Below are 19,603 nucleotides of genomic sequence, written 5' to 3'. Positions count from 1 at the left end.
TGTAGCGGTTAAGGAGCAGCCCAGTGATTATTAGGCAGGTTAGGTAACCAGTCACGCCGTTCGATAGCCCTGATTTATCAGTTTGTCCTGCCAGACGGAAAAGTCTTTGAAGGCCAAAGGCATTTCTCATTCTTTGGTTTCCCAAGTCCCTCACATTAGTGTTGCTAATTGTTGATGGAGGGAATGAATGAGCAGAGAAAGTGGGGGGGGGGGGGGGTGTAGGGAGTAAGCAGGGCTGGATTTAAGCTGGGGCTCAGACCCAGGCCTTGTTTCCAGATGGAGTGTTGAGGTGCCCAGGCCCACAGAAGGTGGGTGCCCCTTTGCCTAGTGCCCCTGGCTTTCCGGTTTGTGTGTGTGTGTGTGTGTGTGTGTGTGTGTGTGTTTTACAGGCCTCTACTTTGTTGAAAGGGTTGAGGTGGTTCTTGAGAACATGGCAAATACCCCCTTGAGTGCGTGGGAGATAGGAAAGCTACTTTCCCCAGGAAGCTGAAACACCGTAAAGGGAGTGTCCTCAAACACTGGGTTGCCTCCTGGAACGCGGGCTCTGCTAGGAATTGGTGGGAAGTCACAGGATCCTGTGGGTGGTGGCCACCATCCTTGACACACCCGGCTCCTTCGCTGAGCGTGGATGCCTGGCTGTGGATCCCCACCGTCTTGGAGAGGGCAGGTCCTGTGACCCAAATGGACATCAGGGCTCGGGGCGGTTCTGGGGGAGAGGGTCGAGATGGCCAAGAGCCAGGCCTCGACCCCAGGCAAGGCCCTCCACGGGAGGGGGGGGGCTTGGCCTGGGTTCCCCAGGCCTCCGCTCTCCCCGGGCCACACACACACACACACACACACAGACGTGGACGGGCGCCCGGGAACCTGTATTTCCAGCGGGGACACACTCAGATGCTTCTCCAGGATCGGGAAGGTTTGGGGAGCCCTCTGTGGGGCCGTGCCCTGGGTGGGGAAAGCAACCCAAAACCTACAGCAGTGCATCCACAGCGCAATGGCTAGAGGTCGTCTTGCGCCCTGGGGGTCCGAGATGGCTCTTGAGGGCCGCGGTGTCCGAGGGGTGGGGGGCGGGGCGCGGAGGGCACAGGCCCCGGGGGGCTGGGGGGGCGCACGCCGGGGCGCACTCAGGACGGCCTCTCAGACCCGCTACCCGGGGAGCGAGCCGCCGAGTCATCGTTTCCAGCCTCAGCCTGGAAAGCTGGACCGTGCAGCCGCGTGTGCTCTTGGCAGCGGGGCGCCCCGGGGCCCGCGGCCACATCATCCCGGGGCGGGGAGGTGTGCGCTCCGGGCGCCCGCGCCGCCACCGAGCCACGTCTGTGCTGTGCCGCCGGGGCGCGCGGCCCCGAGCCGCCCCCGGGGGTGGGGGTGGGGTGGGGGTGGGGGTGGGGGGGCAGGTGGGGGGAGGGGGGGCCGAGCCGCGGGTCTGGGCGGGACCCTGGCGGGGGGGGGGGGGGCGGGGGGCCCGAGCGGTCTCTAGGACCCGCGGGACGCCGCCGGCGGGCGGGGGAGACGCTAATTTGTTCCGTGGTAATGAGAGCGGGGGCCGCCGGCCGTGGATCCATTTCACAGGCCTGCCCGCCCTCGCCGTCCCCGCCGGTCCTCCTCGTCCCGGGCCAACTCGGACACTTCGCTCACTCACTGCAACGGTCAAGGCCGGCTCGTGCCAGAGCCGCGCGCGCGCGCACACGCACACACCGGGGGCGGGCGGGGGATTGGGGGGGAAACTTTTTTTTTTTTTTTTTTTTTCAAAAAAATGAAAGCCTAGCCTGGCTCCTCGGCGGCGCGGGCGCTGCGCGAGGGCTCCGGGGCTGCGTCCCTGCGGCGGGAGAGCCCTCGGGTGGCGCCGCCCGCGGGGGATGGTGCAGCGCCCGCCGCCCGGCCCCAGAGCTGCTGCGCCCGAGGCCGCCCACCATGGCAGCGCCCCCCGCCCGCGCCCTCCTGCTCGCCCTGGCCGGGGCCCTGCTGGCGCCCCCCGCGGCCCGAGGTAAGTGTCCCCGCCCGCGGGGCTCCCCGGGCCTCCCGTCCAGCCCTGGGGGAGGGGGCTCGTCCGCACCGGGACACCTCGCGGGGGGCGCGCGGGGCGCATGTGCCCAGAGCCCCGGGGCCCCGCTCCCTGAGGTGCCAGTGCCCGGGGATGGGGGTGCAGGAGGGCGCGCTTGGCTCGGGGCCCGGACGATGCCAGCGCGGAGCCCGGACGGCACAGCCTCGGGGCTGCTCGCCTCCCCCTCGGGGTGCCCTTTGCCAGGGTGCCTGCGCCTTGACAGTTACACGTGTGGCTCGGGATGGTGTGCGTCGGCTCCTCTCCCTGGCCCCCTCCCCTAGCGAACCCGCTCCCCAAGTCCTGGGCCAGGCGCCCTCCGACAAGTTTCCACTTTCCACCCCCACGGATGCACCTGGAGCGGGGGGGGGGGGGGGGGAGCACAGTGACACAGGTGAGCCATCCCCTCGGCCGCAGGTGTGCCCGTTGGCGCATGTGCCAAGCGCTCTTCCTTTTTTTTTTTTTTTAAGTCAACTCATCTACTTCTTTAGTTTTCTTTCCCACCTTTTTTTCTTTTCTTTTCTTTTCTTTTTCTTTTTTTAATTCGAGATCGTTCCCCCCGTTGTCAGTGGCGGCCAAACTGGAGCAGAAATTTTCCGCCTCCCGCCACTTGGTCAGTGTCTGGGCAATAAATCATCGTTTAAATCAACCTGTGTGAAGCGACAGCCCCTTTCGAAGTTAACAAAAAGTGTAGGTGTGACAGCTGTTTTATGGATCTAGAGCTCCTCGAGTGGCATCCCCTGAAAACTGGGCACCTGTGGAGCTTTTGTTTTTGCATGATGAGGACTCACCCAGCAGGTGCCTTTTTAAAAATTCAGCAGCTTCTCTCCTGGGCGCCGCCAGCGCGGTCTCTCTGCCGCCAGAGGCGCTGTCTGCCTACCAATGAATGACCTGCCTCGGCCTCCGACTTCAATGTCTATGGTTCTCTCCGTTAACAGGCATTTATTTTTCAACAACTGGCCTCAATCATGAGCCGTTACCACTTTATGGTACGTTTTATTTTGCAATTGCCACTGCTGCCCTCCGCCCCCACCACATCTACTGTAATGTGGCTAAAACCCAGCTCTCGTTAAAATGCCGCTCAGCAATGAAGACCAATTGGGGAATTAATGATTAAATAAAAGGATTGCACGAAGCAGTGAAAAACAATGGGGGGAGCCAAGAAAGAATAGTGCTGACTGTTTAAAGAGCTCTATGACTTGCAAATGAAAATAATAGTAGTCAAAAAGGCTTTTGTACAAATTGGTCCTTTTGAATGTTTGTTGAGAAGGGGCTTTTTGAGACTCAAACGGAATCTCCCAAGTGCCCGAGGTGGTCCTTAGCTTGGCATATGCTCCGCACACATAGACTGAGGTCCACTGAGCACGGACAATATGAATTATCTGTTTTGGAAGAAGATGTTTACTCAATCAGGCTAATAAAGGGAAATTATTTCACGGAGTGGGGGAACTTTTATTATTTTATGACTGCAGCTTTGGTGGAGAGAGTTTTTCCCTGGGGTAGATATGACTCGAGTACAAAACCGGTTAGACCTAAACATTTTGAGTGGGGTATATGTTGTGATATCCCAGGATTCACTGCTTGTTTATCTTTGGATTCTCAGTATCAGTTCTTAGATCAGTCCGTGCCCCCCAAATCCTAGCATTGCGGTTGCTTAAAAATCCAAGCATATAATAAAACATGTCTCTGTGTTGGCAAGAGAAAAGGAGGAATTACTACTTGTTGAAGGCAGAGTATATGCTGGGGGTTGTCTCCCTGTGTGTTACCCCATGACTCAGAACAGTTGTCTACCTGGTACCCAAGAGGTCCAAAACAGAACCCTAGATCCCGTACCCTCTACACCTGAATCCATTCCTCCCCCAGCCTTCCCAACTCAGTGAGGACACCCTCTGCCTTCTCCAGATGTCTCCTGCTAACACATGGAAGGTCATGCCTTTCTCCCTAAAAGCTACCAGCCTCTAAGATGGATTCCCATCTGCCCTCTGCCCACCATTTCGAAGTATGCCTTCCCCAACCCAGCCCCCCTTTTCAATTTCTTTTTCTCTCTTCTGCAGAAGCCTCGTATCCTTGCTAGAGTAGCCTCCTAACTGGTCTGCTGGCTCTCCCTCCTGCCCCTGCACAGTGTATTCTTCCCAATACTACAGCCAAAGTCATCATTTTCAATCATGAGTTGGATCATGCTGGTTTCCTGTTTAAAACTCTCCAGTGGCTTTCTGCAGCTCTTAGGAAAGAAAATTCAAACCTCTGGATAACCTAATCCCTGTTTTCCTCTATGATCTCCTTTCTTACCATTCCCCTCCTTCCTCATTCTGCTCTAGCCACACTGGCATCTCTTCTTTCCAACTTTCCAGTATAGTGTTGCCATAATTTTTAAAAAACAAAATTCAATGTTTGCTCTATGAAGACTGCAAATATTGTTCACAATTGAGCCACACAGTGTTCTATGATTCCATTTCATACCTCTTGCAACTTTTTGTTTTTCCCAGAGTTAATAATTGCTTTTTAAAAAAACACCTGTTTTTGCTTTATTTCCTGTATACCAATCTCTACCTTCCAGACTTTCTGGGAGAACTATTAAATTCCTTTCAACATGATCAAACACATCAGGTAATCTATCCATCATTTATTTTTATTTAATGTTCTCTCTCCTGGAGCCCTTTATCCTTTTGTTCCAATATAAACTAGTTACTTTTTAGGATACAGTGCAGCTGTTGTCTCAAGCCTACACTTACTACTAAGATGCTTGCAATTCATTTTGCATCCTTCCTCTGTGGGATCACCTGTTTCTGCACCATAACTTTCTCTTTCATACCTTATTCCTTACTTTTGGGAGGGCCCATCTTCTAGGAACTTCCTAAGGATGGGTGCATGGATGATGAAACTACTTGATAACTTGCTAGGAATATTCAGTAGCAAATAACAGAAAACCTGACTACAGAATTTTTTTAAAAGTTTTTTTTTCTTTACCTTTATATGACACACAGCTCTGAAATAAGCAGTGTAATTAATAGCTGGTGTAGTGCATCCCTAAGCCTCTCAGGGACCCAAACATTTACTTTTGTTTGTAACTGTCGTCCTCATGTGTTGACTTTTGCTTTTATGCTTCTGCCCCATGGTCTCATGATAACTGCTCTGCCTCTTAGCATCATATCTGAATTCTAGGCAGTGAAGGGCAGAAGAGGCAAAGAGCATAGCCCATCAAATCTCTTTTAGCAGGAAAATAATAATACTTCCAGAAACATTTGTAGCAGATTTTCTCTTGGTCAGCCTGTCATGCAGGGCCACTGCTAACTGCATGGAAAAAATATAAAAGTGCCTAATTTTTTTAGCAGTGCACATTGGTATTTTAAACAAAAGAGAGCTCTTTAAGTAAGATGGGTCAGCACATGTGCCCACCATACCTTGCATAAAAATAACTGTGTGTGTGTGTATATATATGTGTGTGTGTGTGTGTGTATATATATTCCACTTTTGCTAGTTTGTTTAGGTATAAAATTTCAGCATGGAAGGCCTATTTCCTCAGCGTTTTATAAGATATTTCTTTACTGTCTCTATGCCCATTGCTGCTTGAGAACTTGATAGCACTTTGTCAGTCCTTTATATAGACTTTTTTTTTTCCTGGAGGCTAATATCATCTTTTTTATCCCTAATATTTTTACATTTCATGATGATTTGCTTTAATGAAGTTCTTGTCAGTTATCGTGCTGGGAACTCTGTGGCCCCTTTTCAGTTTGAAAATCCATGCTACGAAATTTGAGTCATTTTCTTGTACTACTTCTTCAATTATTTCTTCCATACTACTTTCTGTCATACTTTTTATGAAACTGTTATTAGCTGGATGTCCCAATCTCCTGCAAAGATTCTCTAATTTCCTTATTTATTCTTCATCTTTGTATTTTTGTTCTACTTTCTGGGAGACTTTGTTTAGTTTCATTTTCTAATCTTGCTATTGAATTTGTTATTTCTACCAGACAGTTATTTCCAGGAGGTGTTTTTGTTGTTGTTGTTGTTGTTGTTGTTGTTCTATGAATGTTATCCGCCCCCCTTTTATTGGTAAAATATGTAAGATTTTGGTGAACTCTTGGAGCGTATTTTTATCTTTTGAGCATTTTTTTTGCTCACTTCATTTGCATCATGAGCTCTGAGGTTCTTCTCCATCCCCATTTGTTTTAATCTCTGAATTTCTTCAGAATTCTGAATTTTGGTTGTTTATATTCAATTTTGAGGCACTAAGAGGCTGATTGCATGTTCTGTGTGCTTCTAAAGCAGAACTTTGTTGCAGGGACCTTCATACATCACTGACTATATTTTATTTCTCAGGCTGGTCCATTTTCCCCAAGGAGAACTGTGCATCCTCCTGCAGAAGTGATTGAAGCCTGACTAGGAGGTCTGTGAGCTGAGCAAGGGGAACAAGGCTAAAGTGGATGTTTCACTCTTAAGTGTGCATTGTTGTTGTTGTTGTTTTTAATTCATCATTTTGTTTTCAATTTGGCTCCTTGCTTCCTTTCTCTACCTTAGCTATGCCTGGGGTCCTTGTTCACAGAACCTCTCTGCTTCAGAGTCTCTGGAAGATACATCTCCTTATCTGTCAGAGAGGAAGGATCCATCCCCTTGCCATGGTAGCTTTGCAAGGAATCTAGGGCTCTGATTTTTCTTTGGATGATATTTCAGCCCAGCCTGTACTGGCCATCAGAGGTGCCCCTGCCTCTCATTTCCAACCATTTTCAGATTATGCTCATCCATCTCACCTTCTCGGTGGCTTCCCTCTTCCCTAAGCAGCAGGGTTCCAGCCCCCTCTCTTCCGCTAAGTAGGAAATCACTCATCTATCCTCCTCCATCTTTGAAAGTTTTGCTGCTCTCTCTTACCTGTTAGCTTCTCTCCAATGCATTGTTTTTAAAATCATTGTTATTATTGTTTTTCCTTATTGTGGGGTTTCAGGAGGGAGTGCAGATAAACACCTGTGGGTCTGCCATGTACATTCAGAAGTCAGCCCTTGCTTCTGTTCCCACTCCTTCCACATAGACATACTTTCTTTCTCTTAATTGTTACTTGGCTCTTTCTGTTCCTTCCTTGTGGAAACAAAAATTACATCCATTTTTAAATGTTTTAAAACTTTCTTTTAAAAATCTATAAATGCTCAAAGTCAATATATACCTAATTAGATGTTGCAGCTGTGGAAACTGAAGATTTTTTTTTTTAAAGCAATCCAACTGCATCACGTAAAGATGCTAAACATATTTCCTCCTGGTGTAGATGATGCTGTAATGAACTCATTACAATTGCAAAAAAAAATTTTTTTTGTTTTGTGTTCCAGAAGCCTTTTTAAGATGAACTGTTCCTGCTGTATCTATGATTTATAAAGACAGGTGTGAAAAACATTTTCAGATGTTTCTTCTATGCCAAATGGCTAGCCATATAGCCCTTTGGCTGTGTACCCACTGGGAGCTGTATTAAACAACTCTGTGGTATGTACAACTCTTTAATTATCAGCTCCCTGGGGTTGAGAAAGTGAAGTTGATATAATCTGGACAAAATGTTTCAAGAAATAGTCTCTATGCATTTTTAGTAGCTACTTCTCTATATGTTTGTTTAGTATTTTATTAAACCCAAAGTGTTTATACTAGCACATAGTTACTTAAAAAGGCATTTATTGAGTGCTTTGGTGCCTGGGGCAGTTCTGAGATCTTTGCATGCACCACCTCATATCATCCTCATCTGAGAGTCTTGCCCCAGGTCCTGCTATTGCCCTCACCCTACAGAGGAGGAAACCACAGCTTCAGACGGTGAATATCTGCCAAGTTGCAGATGTAGAGCGGTCTCTAGGCTATCTCATGATGGAGACTAGTCTTAACCTAGCCCTGGGGAGCATTTTGTAGTCTGTGTACTATGTCTTTGGCCTAATTAAAACATCTCTAGCAATGAGATTATAGTTTGGCTTAGTTTTAAGCCGCAACTTTGTTTGCCAACTGAAATGTGTGCACTGAGTGTCATGCTGTCTGACAGGCTGCCACTTCAATCTTCATACTTCCTTCAGCTCATTTTTCATTCTGCATCCTTGTGTGTTAATTTAATGCCCAATATACCTTGCCTCCAACTGATAGATGGGATGGAGAACCTGAATAATTCAGCATCGTATTGATATATTTTTTTTTATCTCTTAAGCTTTCATGTCCTTCCAAGGCGATATTAAGAGCTCAGCTTCTAGACAACTCCTTAAAAAATTGGGCAGCCTCATCTCCTACATATCCCTAATCAATATTTTTTGTATTTAAATATTATGTGAATAGTAGCCCACTGTATACAAGAGGCTTCTGCAACTTGCTATCTTTAAATCAATATTTTTAAAGACATTCATGTTGATACGTGTGCTTTCTTCATTTCTTTTAATTGAATGAGCCAAAATTGTGCATTTCTAGTGATAAATATATGTTTTTCCCAACTTCCTGATACTGCAGTGGAGCAGGGATACTTGTACCTGTCTCCTTGTATAGGCGTGGGCTCTAGAGAATCTGTTACAAATGAATTGCACAGTATGCCAGTTTTCCACTTTAATATGTTTTGCTCTATTGCTTTCTAAATTGGTTGTACCAAATGACATGCCTACTTGTCAGAAAGTTCTGGTTACCTGTGTTTTTGCAAATAGTTGACATTTTCAGACCTTTAAATGTTACCAAGCCGGATGTGAACTATTTCATTATTTTGTCAATTTCCTGATTACTAGAGACTCTAAGACTCTTTTTATATGTCTGTATTATTTTCTGTGTTTCTTCTTTGACTTATTTAGTCTTATCATTTGCCCAGTTTTCTAGGTTTGTTTAAATATTTTTCTCTTTCCTAAACTCCAATGGAGATTTAAAAATAATTTCTTCTAGGGGCACCTGAATGTCTCAGTCGGTGACTTGCTAGACTCGATTTCAGCTCAGGTCTCAATCTCTGGGTTGTGAGTTCAAGCCTGGTGTTAGGCTCTATGCTGGGTGTGGAGCCCACTTATAATAATAATTATTATTATTTCTTTTAAATTTTAACTTTTAATATAACTGGACTTTATTTTTTATTTATTGTAGGAATTCCGCATTTGTTTTTTCACATATAGATAAGATAACCAGTCATTCTGGTTAACATCTCTTGAATCCTTTCTCCCTTCTGATAAATACCAAGTATAGATAGATGTGCTTCTGGGTTCCCTATCCTGTTGGATATTTATTTATCCTATCTCCAGCATCCTCCTGCATTCAAGTTTCTGTACTTGGTAATCAGTCCTAAGTGTTTAAATTGGTTGACATATAGTGGTGTAGAGGGCAGACCCTGAGGTCACCTTGCCAGTGTTTACATATTAGCCGTGCCACCCAGTTAATGACATGTGACCTTAGGAAAGTGGTTAATATCCTATGCTGTCAGGAATTTCCCAGTTTTAGCACTTGAGGATCCCCTGTTGCAAGACACCCTTAGTGTAGAACAAACCTTAAAGATTGGTCACTCTAGACCTCACACAAATTGTGCAAGCTTTTTTCCTCCAGTTTCTCCCTCCATAAAATGGTGATAATAATAGCACAAGGGTGTGGGGAGGAGTAAATGAGATAATGCATGGAAAGTGCTTTGGACAGGTCATGCTAAGTGCTCAAAGAACATTAATTTCCCTTCTTCCTCTCCTTTAAAATTCTCTGAACTATTCTTGAAACATTAGTATTTCATAGAGACTTTAGAATATCTTGATAAGTTCTGCAAAATACCCTATGGGGACTTATAGATTAGTTTGAGGGAGAATTGACTACCTCACGACATCAAAGCTTTGCTTCATGAATATGGTCACTTCTTTGTTCATATTTTTTTAATGTTATTCAATAAGTTTTAAATAATTTTTTTCTTTAAAGTTCTTGCACATCTCTGTAAGATATATTTTGAGGTATCCTGAGTACCTAACAGATTTATTGTTCTGAATGTTATCACTATTTTTATTTTTAGGTTTTCACTTTCTAATATGGAAAATTTTAAACACCTACAAAAATAGACTGGTGTAATGAACACACTTCTCTGTTTCTCAGCTTCAACAAATACCAGCTTATGGCTATTCTTGTTTTATTTGTGGGTTTATATCTTTTTTTTTTTGGATTTATATCTTTTTTTAAAAAGTTCTCATTAATGTTTTTAGTATAAATGAACGTTACTGCTTTTTGTGTTTTACTTTTGAATTCAGTGACTTTGCTTGATTTTTATTCTGATAGTTTTTAAAATGATTTTATAGAAATTCTAAAAGAATTATCACCAGAAAGTGATTGTAAATTTTGTTTTTTTCTTTGTAGTTCTTATGCATTCTATCTCTTTATTCATTGGCTAGCGCCTTTATTATAATGATAAACAAAAATGGTGATTCCAAGTGTCCTTGGACTGTTTCTGAACTTCAGTGAGAATAACTAGCTTTTCACCATTAAGATGTTTATTATCTTTTTAAAAAGATTTTATTTATTCATGAGACACAGAGAAGCAGAGACATAGGCAGAGGGAGAAGCAGGCTCCTCATGGGGAGCCTGATTTGTGACTTGATCCCAGGACTCTGGGATCATGACCTGACCCAAAGGTAGATGCTCAATCACTGAGCCACCCAGGTGCCCCTGTCTAAGACAAAATTACTCTATCAGTTTTCTTTTGGTTAAAACTCTTCTGGTATATTTTTCCCATCTCTTTACATAAAAATTTTCCATGTTACGTTTCACAAGTGTCCATCATAAAGAAAATATGCCTGGATTTTTAAAACTTTGTAATTGCTGCCTATTAACCAACTAGTTTTATGCATTTACATTTATTGTGACTTTTGAAAATTTTGAACTTTTCTTCTATTTTTTCTCAAGTTACCATTGCTATTTTTAGATACTTTTCCTTTTCTATCTATTATATTACTGAAGGATTATTTACACCTACTTCTGTCCAGCTCTGTTAATTTAGAGGTTATATATTCCATTTCCTCAATTTTAGTAGTACTGTTACATTTTTAACATTTGTACCTCAGGCACCAAAGTGTAGAGGTGGTCAGTAACTCTAGTCTCCCCTCAAACAATACTATAGGCCAAGCATGCTTAGTGCCTTTTATCTCTTCTCCCACCAGTTATTATCTAGCATTTTATTCTAGTTTGAAACACATTATCAAAAATGTCATGGGGCAATGATAGACTTTGTTTTTGTTTTTTACAGTCCTGGATATTTTAGATTAGTCCAGTGTAACCAGTTCCTCTCTTCCATCATGGCTTCTTGCAAACTACTTCTGCCTCCTGGATTTAGTTTGCTTCTTACCAAAGTAGTCTTTCATTCAAGATCTACAAGTAGCAAATCCTCTGTATTTGCCTAAATACTGTTTGTTTTCTCTTTCTCATGAATGTTAGGTTAACTATGTATAGAATTCCAGGTTGATGATTATTGTCCTTCAGTGGATGTTATCTATTGTATCCTGGTCTCTACTATTATTGTTGAGAAGCCTTTAGTTTAATGATGATTTCTTTGAACTAAACCTTTTTTATCTGGTTCCTCTTAAGATTGTTATTTGTTTTTTTCACTTGTTTGTTTTATGGTGCTGAAGTTTTTATATCTTTGATATGCATTGATTTTTAATTTGTGTATATCCCCTCTTGACATGTGTCTCGAATCCAGCCAATTATTCAAAATTCTTCATCATCACCTCTTCAATTACTATTTTGCTTTGTTTTCTCTGTTACCTTCTTTGGACTTTGATGATATGTAATGAGACCTTATCATTCAGTCGCACTGCTTTTAATTTCTGTTTCTGCCACTCTGATGTCTCTGGGCCCAAAGCTCATTTCCCAGGTCTCTTTCAAGCAATGTCTATATTGCTGTTTAGACTGTCTATGGACTTACTTTGCATTTTCAATGCCTTTTATTTTTCATTTATAGAAGCTTTTTAATCTTTTAAACCTGCCAGATCATTTACAAATAATTTAAAAATTTTTTCCATTATGGTTTTATGTGTTCTATGTCTTCAAAACTTTTAGGGAGATGGAGGATGGGGATATAAAAGGGATACATATATACACATATATTCCTTTTAGATTTTTCTCTATTCCTTAGGGTGCTGAATCTGTATTGTCATATGTTATCTCTTCTCCTTGCAATTTTGAATTGCAAACTCATTTTCAGTTTTTCCCATCCGCTACTACTGCTTCCATGGGAGTCTTATGCACTTGGGATTATGAGGAGTCTAGTGCAGCATTTACTTATGATGGGTATTTCAAGGATTCCACTCATCTGAGCTCAGTTTTTATGTTAATTTCTCATTTTGGGAATTGTGTAATATATGATTATTATAAGAGACCAATAGGTCTCTACACCCATGTGATGAAAACTGGAGGTTTTGATTTCTCCTGGGTGACCCTCTAACCCTCATGAGCTCTCTGGGTAGACATTCCACTTTGCAGTTTCCCTGGGGCATTTGGTAGAGTTTTTCTAGCCCCTTGAACTTGGGAAGGGCAGTCTTGCAGGATCCTGGCTTTATGCAGGGGTCCTGCTCCAGTTCCCATCTCCTGTGTTTGCAGTCGTACTGCCCAACATTAAACTGACAGTTCCTAGACTGTGGACCTGTATCTTGATGGTTCTCTATGGCACTGATGGCATTGGCATTATTTGGAATGCACTGGCTACGAATTCTTTTTTTAGTTTATGGATCCTGGTAATTTCCTTTCCTTTCTTTCTAGTTTTGTTATGTATATACTCTAAAAACCCCACATTTAATTTAAGACTTTTATGTGTTTGTCTTGACCAAATTTTCTATTCGAATCAGCTCAGTCCACCATGCTTTCAGACTGGGAGTCCCCAACACTGGGTTATCTTAGTCAACAAATTTATTTGCCTACAGCAATCTCAGATTTGTGCCAGGCACTGGGGATGTTATGGTGAGAAAAACAGACACAGCTGCTCACCTCCTGGCATGTAGAGTGAGTCGATGCTACAGATGTACAGAAAAATGAGTTGAACCCACCTGGCACCCTGGTTCTCAGCTTCCAATATGCCAAAGCTTGGTCAGAAAAGCGAGTCAGCTGCTTTCCTGCTGGCATGTTAGTCTTTGCCTTGGCAGCTGCAGGGGTGAGATGTGCTAATGATGGGGCCAAGCTGAGCTTTGGGGGTGAAGCCGTCAGCTGTTCCCATCTTCCTCTGGCTGAGGCAGAATGTGAACAGCTGGGAAACAAGGCCGGAATACACTCCCAGAAGCCGCTCCTCTGCCAGCGGAGGTGTCAACAGAATTCCATTCATGTGAGCCTTCCAGGACGTATATTGAATTTGTTCCATACTTTAAAGTTCTAATATAGAGAGAGGATTGTATAATGGGGTAAGCTGGTGATTGAAACACTCATCTGCGTATCTTGTAACTCTTGGAATGAATAACATGATCCCATACAGAATGAATCCTCTACTGATTTATCTCAAATCAGATGCCTGATTTGTTACTAAAATTTGGATTTCGTGTATTCGATTCATGAAACTTCCCTTTCAGTTTCTTAGGGAAAGTCTGTTCCTCGGCTATAGTAGATGGTCCCCCTGAAACTTCCAGTCACACTTCCACATGGTTCAGGGACTCTCCTCCCTTCTCGTATCTCTGCCCACCCTGAAAAAGTGCTTTTCAACCTTCTTTCTGACTCGGCACAGCTGAGGGCCACCGTGTTGGTGACAGAGGTTCAGTAGGAAAGTGATTTCAAAGGCGTGGCAGAGGGACAAGATGGGACAGTTTGAAAGGCCAAGTCAAGGCAACTTTTTTTAAAAAAAAAGATTGTATTTATTTATTCCTGATAAACACAGAGAGGCAGGGACACAGGCAGAGGGAGAAGCAGGCTCCGTACAGGGAGCCCAATGTGGGACTCGATCCCAGGACCCTGGGATCACGACCTGAGCCAAAGGTGGACACTCAACCACTAAGCCACCCAGGCGTCCCAAGACCACTGTTGTAAAGCTTGAAAAGATCTCTAGTAGAGGCTTCTGCTCCTCTTATGGGCGTAAGGAGAGTTCTTTAACCTCCCTCGCTCCTGGAGGTACCTCCATGCAGAGTTAGTGGGGTTGAGAGTGCCGTGTGTTCTCGCACTGCAGTGATGACGTTGAGGGGTGCCAGGGGTCATGCCAGCACACGGACCTGGGCTGAGAAGGCCTGGCCTTTTTACAGCTGCGTGGCCTGAGGAAGCTACTCAATCTTTCTGAACCTCAGTTTCCTTCTTTGTCACAGAAGAATTGAGGATACAAGGGCGCCTTGGTGGCTCAGTCAGGTAAGTAGGTCTTGATCTTGGCTCAGGTCTTGATCTTAGGGTTGTGAGTTCAAGCCCCACATTAAAAAAAATTTAGGGGCGCCTGGGTGGCTCAGTGGTTGAGCATCTGCCTTTGGCTCAGGTCATGATCCTGGGGTCCCAGGATGGAGTCTTACATTGGGCTCCCCGCAAGGAGCCTGCTCTCCCTCTGCCTGTGTCTCTGCCTCTCTCTGTGTGTCTCTCATGAACAAATGAATAAAATCTTAAAAAAAAAATTAAAAACGATTAAAGAGAGAAGAAGTTTACAGCCTGCCTCGCTGAGTTGTTGGAGCACTGAAGTATGGGCATGTTGGGCAGAGCATTTTGTGATTTGAGTCCTTCCTTAAGGCTGAGGGGCACATAGTAGGTACAACTGTCGGTTCAGTGATGTACGTAAGGCTCATGCCTTGGGAAGCACAAAGTTCTCAGCTTCCATGGGCCACCGTCCCTCCTGCTGTTGGAAGATGGGTGGGCAGGTTAATCCTGGAGGTCGACAGTGGGGAGGCAGAGGTTTGGGAGAACAGGATGGCTCTGTTTCTTCTCCTCCGGCCTGAAATCTTATGTTTCAATCTTTGTTTTTATTAGTCTTGGGTGGGGGCATCTCTGTTAACCAGGATCGTTTGAGATCATTCTAATAATGTCAGATATATTTGGGTATAGCAAAAAAAAATATATATATATATAACACACACACACACACACACACACACATGTATATATATATATATATATATATATATATATATATATATATACACATATATATTAGTTTCCTTCTTCTCCACTTACGGGACGTGCTGCAGGCTCAGCATAGGGCTGGAGAGAACACGAGTGATGGCAGAGACCCAGGCCAGGGGCATGATTTTCCCAGCCTTCATCTTCCACTGGCTTGTTGAGAAAGGGGCTTGGGAGGAGTCCTGAGAGTAGGATTACAAGGAAAATAAAATCTAAAATGCAAAATGCTCATCAAGGTGCTAGGTAGGTGTTTGTAGGATTTAAGTTGAAATAGGAATCTTTGACATTCTGTGGATGAAGCATGCAGATAAGCTCTTTTGTGCTAATTACCAATTAGAGCATGGGATTGCAGCAGTATGGCCACTTAGACGCTTTGCATCCTTGTGTTTCTAGTCAGGAAAATTTAGAACATTCCAGACTCTGACAGAAATGTTCCCCTGTAAGACTGGATGTGGATGTTATTTTTCCCAATTTGTAGGAAAGAAGATAAGTAAATGGAAAGGTATTTTTCCCCTCACTGCCAAGATTGTTTATCTCCTGAATCTTAAACTATTGGTTCTGGCTACCTTTTCCCTTGAGTTGCAAAGAACCAAATGCATTTTCAAAAAACGTCCACTGAGTCTTAGCTCAACACGTTCTGAGACCACGCTCCACTCGTAGTTAGTTTTACCTGTGTACCTGGACGACAGTCCTATTTCCTGAGGGTCCGTGCTCTCACTTTGAGGACAGAATGAAGGAATTCCATAAAGGAGTGTTTGCTTTTGTAACTTCCATACGCCAGCACTGGTCCAGGAGCTTACACACAACCTCGGTGCATCACTGTGGGTCTGGGCAGGAGATACCATGACCAGTCACCTTTCCTGATATGAAAGCCAAGGTTGGGAAGTTCAACTTGTACACAGTCACCCAGCAGGCGGGTGGCACAGCAGGATCATGCACAAGAAGTACTGTCCAAATAGACAACTAGGCAAAGGAAGTGGGCATACTAGTACCTGTCATTGTGATGGCCCTGGCATGGAGCTGGGCATCCAGCACATGCTGGATTAAGCCCTCTACGTGAACCTCTCACTAAAATCTCATGACAGTCCCAGGAGGGACGTGCTACAACTATTTCCAATTTACAGGTAAGGGGACTGAGGCAAAGGGCACTTGCTATTTGCTTTAGCTCCGTCTTCTCGGAGGCTGAGCCACAACCAAACTAGATGGTGGATTTCAGGCCCACAGTGGCTTAGCCTCGGCTCCCCTGGAATGAACCATGACTCCCCAGTGCCCTTTGGGAACCCTTCACAGCTGTCCCATCTTGTGTTGATCTTGGGGTATCAGGGTTGAGGAGAGAGTAGCTCATCTTGCCAGGAAGACGCTGGGTAGAATGACACTTGAGCTGTTCTCTGTAGATTGTGGAGACTTTTCCTGGGGAGGGTCCTGCCCCACAGGGACTGACAGGAGAGAGAGGACTAAGGACCCATTTTTAGGGCCCAACTGTATTGACCTTTTGATTTTGCATTAAGGGACCTGTGTGGACATAGCTAATGTATGTTTTCTCTGCCAGGGTAGCTTATTGCTTGATAATTATGTGTCCTCTCTCACAAGCTAGAGGACTCACCCTGGTCACGTCTATCCATGACGGCTGTAGAAATATTTAAATTATAAATGCACATACCCAAATGCATTAGTTATCTATTGCTGTGTCACAAGTGAGCATAACTCAGTGGTTTAAAGTAGCACACGCTCTGATCCCACAGTTTCAGGGGTCAGGAACATGGGCACAGCTGTGTCCCCTTCTTTGGCTTCTGTCCCGGGCTGCAAGCAAGGTGACCGCTGGGCCAGGCGTCCATCTGAAGGTTGCACTGGGAAAGGCTCTGCTTCCAGGCTCACGTGGTTACAGGCAGAGCTTAGCTCCCTGAGAGCTGTTGGCCTGAGGGTCCCAGTTCCTAGCTGGCCCTTGGCCGGAGGCCTCCCTCACTTCCCTGTCCAACATGACACCTGGTTTCAGCCCAGCAAGTAAGCTTAGAAGACAGCAGAGAGAATGTGCTAGAAAGACAGAAGCCACAAGATTTGTAACCTAGTTGCATATTCTGTGGGTTAGAAACAGGTGGGCAGGCCGGCCCCTCTCCCAGGGAGGAGGCTGCGCAGGGATGGGAGCAGCAGGCTGCAGAGGTCCCTGGGAGCCGCCTTCACTGTCCGCCTTCCCCCAGGTGTTAACTAGGTAGCGTGGGGCTGTGGCAGCGGCAGCTGGTCTGCAGACGTGCCCGGCATCGGAGGTGGCAGCGGCGTCTTAGCGGGAAGGTGGTTCTGTGCAGTGGCCTCCAGGCCCCTAACTGCCCACAGCCCATGCACCTGCCGCGGGAGGTCACCCTGGGCATCGGCGTCTGCGCCCTTGCCCCCGCCTGCCGCCCGCCAGGTGCCACCTGCCAAGTTCCCTCGGAGCACCACTGCTCTGTCCCAGGGCTCGTTGCACTGGATCCCCCGTGTGTCTTCCCGGGCAGCAGTTAAAGGCCAGGTGACCGAGACCAAATCCACGTTGCGGCGTCCCCCGCACCGAGCGTCCCAGCTGCTCCAGAGGTTCTGGCCCTGAGCTCCCAGCCCCCTTCACCTGCTGCTGTTCCTTTTCAGCCAGGGTGGTCCCCTCAAGCCCTCCTCCTGCTTGAACTTTGGTCTGCGGACAACTCACATACAGGACGCCTGTTTGGACGATCTTTAAAAAGACCACGTGTCCTAATATTTGGTGCAGAAGGGGTAGTTTTACTATCTTTTTTTTTTTTTTCTAAAGATTTTATTTCTTAGAACGAGAGAGCAGGGGGAGGAGCAGAGGGAGAGGGCGAAGCAAGCTCCGTGCTCAGCAAGGACTCGGGGCTCCATCCCACGACCCCCAGATCGTGACCTGGGCCAAAATCAAGAGGCCGACGCTTACGGGACTGAGCCGCCCAGGCGCCCCGGTGGTTAGTATCTTGGAGCGATCCAAAAGAAACATCTCTGGGAAATATATGAAATTCTACTTGGAATATTATTTTTGTATTGGGTAGAAGACATGAACTGATAATTTAATAAAAAATCAGAAGAGGTCCCTATGAGCTCGAGCGTGTTCCCACGACCTCCCTGAGAAGCCGCCCAGGGCGGAGGGATGGGTATGGGGCACCGGGGGCTGCCTTGGGCTGGGTTTTGCTCGCCAGCACCTAGTGACCAGGTGAAGATAAAGTCAGCTGTATATTCACGTTTTTCTTTTCATTCTCTCTTTACTCCATTTTAAACCTTTGAAGTGAAAATTCAGCTGGGGAATAAAAGGACTCTGAAACGGAGCTTAACGGGCCGCCAACTACAAAAACAACAGCAAAACATAAAACCTCACATCAGGCTAATTTGGAATTCACAAATTTTACTTTGTTTTATATTGTCACCTTACATTGACCTTGGTTATCCTTTTATTTATGTCCACGCTGGATGATTTCAGTGGTTTGGGGGAAAAACACATTTTTATACACAACTGTTTGAGAACATCAAAGTCCATTGTTGATAAACTCACAATAATTTTAAAAGTACATTTCTTAAGGTTGTGCCCTATTTATTTTTGTAATACATTTTTCTCTTGGTGGTTTACCATGGGTCCTTTGTAGAAGTAGCCTAAAAACTAAGCCCAGATCACAAAATGTTGAAGTAGGTTATCAAAGGAATGGTGAAATCCATGTGGCTGAAAAGTTTTAAATAAATAAGAACAGGGTGGCCTAATTAGGTATAGTCCTGGGAATATGGATGATTTAGATCCACAAATGAGCTGCCCATTCTTTCCCTCTGTGTGTGTATACGTGTGCGTAAAGACAGAGAGTACTGGATTTAATTTCTTAATCTTTTATTAAGGATTTTAAGTCCATGTTCAAGAGATAGTGGTTTGCAATATTTTTCTCATTATATTCTTGTCTGGTTTTGGTCTAAGGGTTTTGTTGGCCTCGTAATGAGGGTTAGGGAGGTTTTCCCTCCTCTCGTATTTTGTGCAAGACTTAGTGTAGGATTGTTGGTATTTCTTAAATGTCCATCCTTTGTCTGCTGAGAGGGGCAGGTGCGCGTGCATGTTGGGAGGAGGGCGTTGGTTGTGAATTCAATTTCTTTAACAGAGAGAGGGCCAGACAGGTGTTTCTCGTTCTCGTGTCACTTTGGTCATTTGTGACTTCCAAGGAACATACTCATGTCTTCTGAGTTCAATTTATTGGCATAACATTTTTCATAGTATTTTTCTTATTGTAATACCCTTATCTCTATATTAATGTCGCCCTCTTCCTTTCCTGAAATTGGTAAGTCGTGTTTTCTTTCACCTTGCTAAGTAAGGGCTTAACCATTTTATCAGTACCACAAGCAGCTTTGGTTTCAAAGAGTTTCTCTTTTGTCTTCTATTTCCAGCCTTCAACCTTTTTGTATTTCTTTCTACTTTGTCTTTGATTTTGCCCTTCTTTTAGCTTCCTATGGTGGATCCTTAGGTTATTGACACAAAACTCTTTTTATTTTTTTTTTCCCACAGAACCGTCTAGAAATAGAAATATCCCCGGAAGCACATCTTTAGCTACATAGTAC

At 44.9% G+C, this 19,603-nt stretch overlaps 1 protein-coding gene across 1 annotated transcript in view; it reads left to right on the top strand.

Annotated features, from left to right (window-relative positions):
- The first annotated feature begins 1,540 nt into the window (after positions 1 to 1,540).
- ADAM12 (ADAM metallopeptidase domain 12) overlaps positions 1,541 to 19,603 on the top strand; it is a 330,218-nt gene continuing 312,155 nt past the window's right edge. The window contains exon 1 of the mRNA XM_026010672.2: positions 1,541 to 1,981. Coding sequence (XP_025866457.1) covers positions 1,909 to 1,981 — 73 coding nt within the window. The 5' untranslated portion in view covers positions 1,541 to 1,908. The remainder of the gene's footprint in view (positions 1,982 to 19,603) is intronic.

Source organism: Vulpes vulpes, chromosome 15 (genome assembly GCF_048418805.1).
Source record: "Vulpes vulpes isolate BD-2025 chromosome 15, VulVul3, whole genome shotgun sequence".
Lineage (NCBI taxonomy): Eukaryota > Metazoa > Chordata > Mammalia > Carnivora > Canidae > Vulpes > Vulpes vulpes.
The sequence above is the reverse complement of the archived record's forward strand: the minus strand, read 5'-3'. Positions and strand labels throughout refer to the sequence as shown.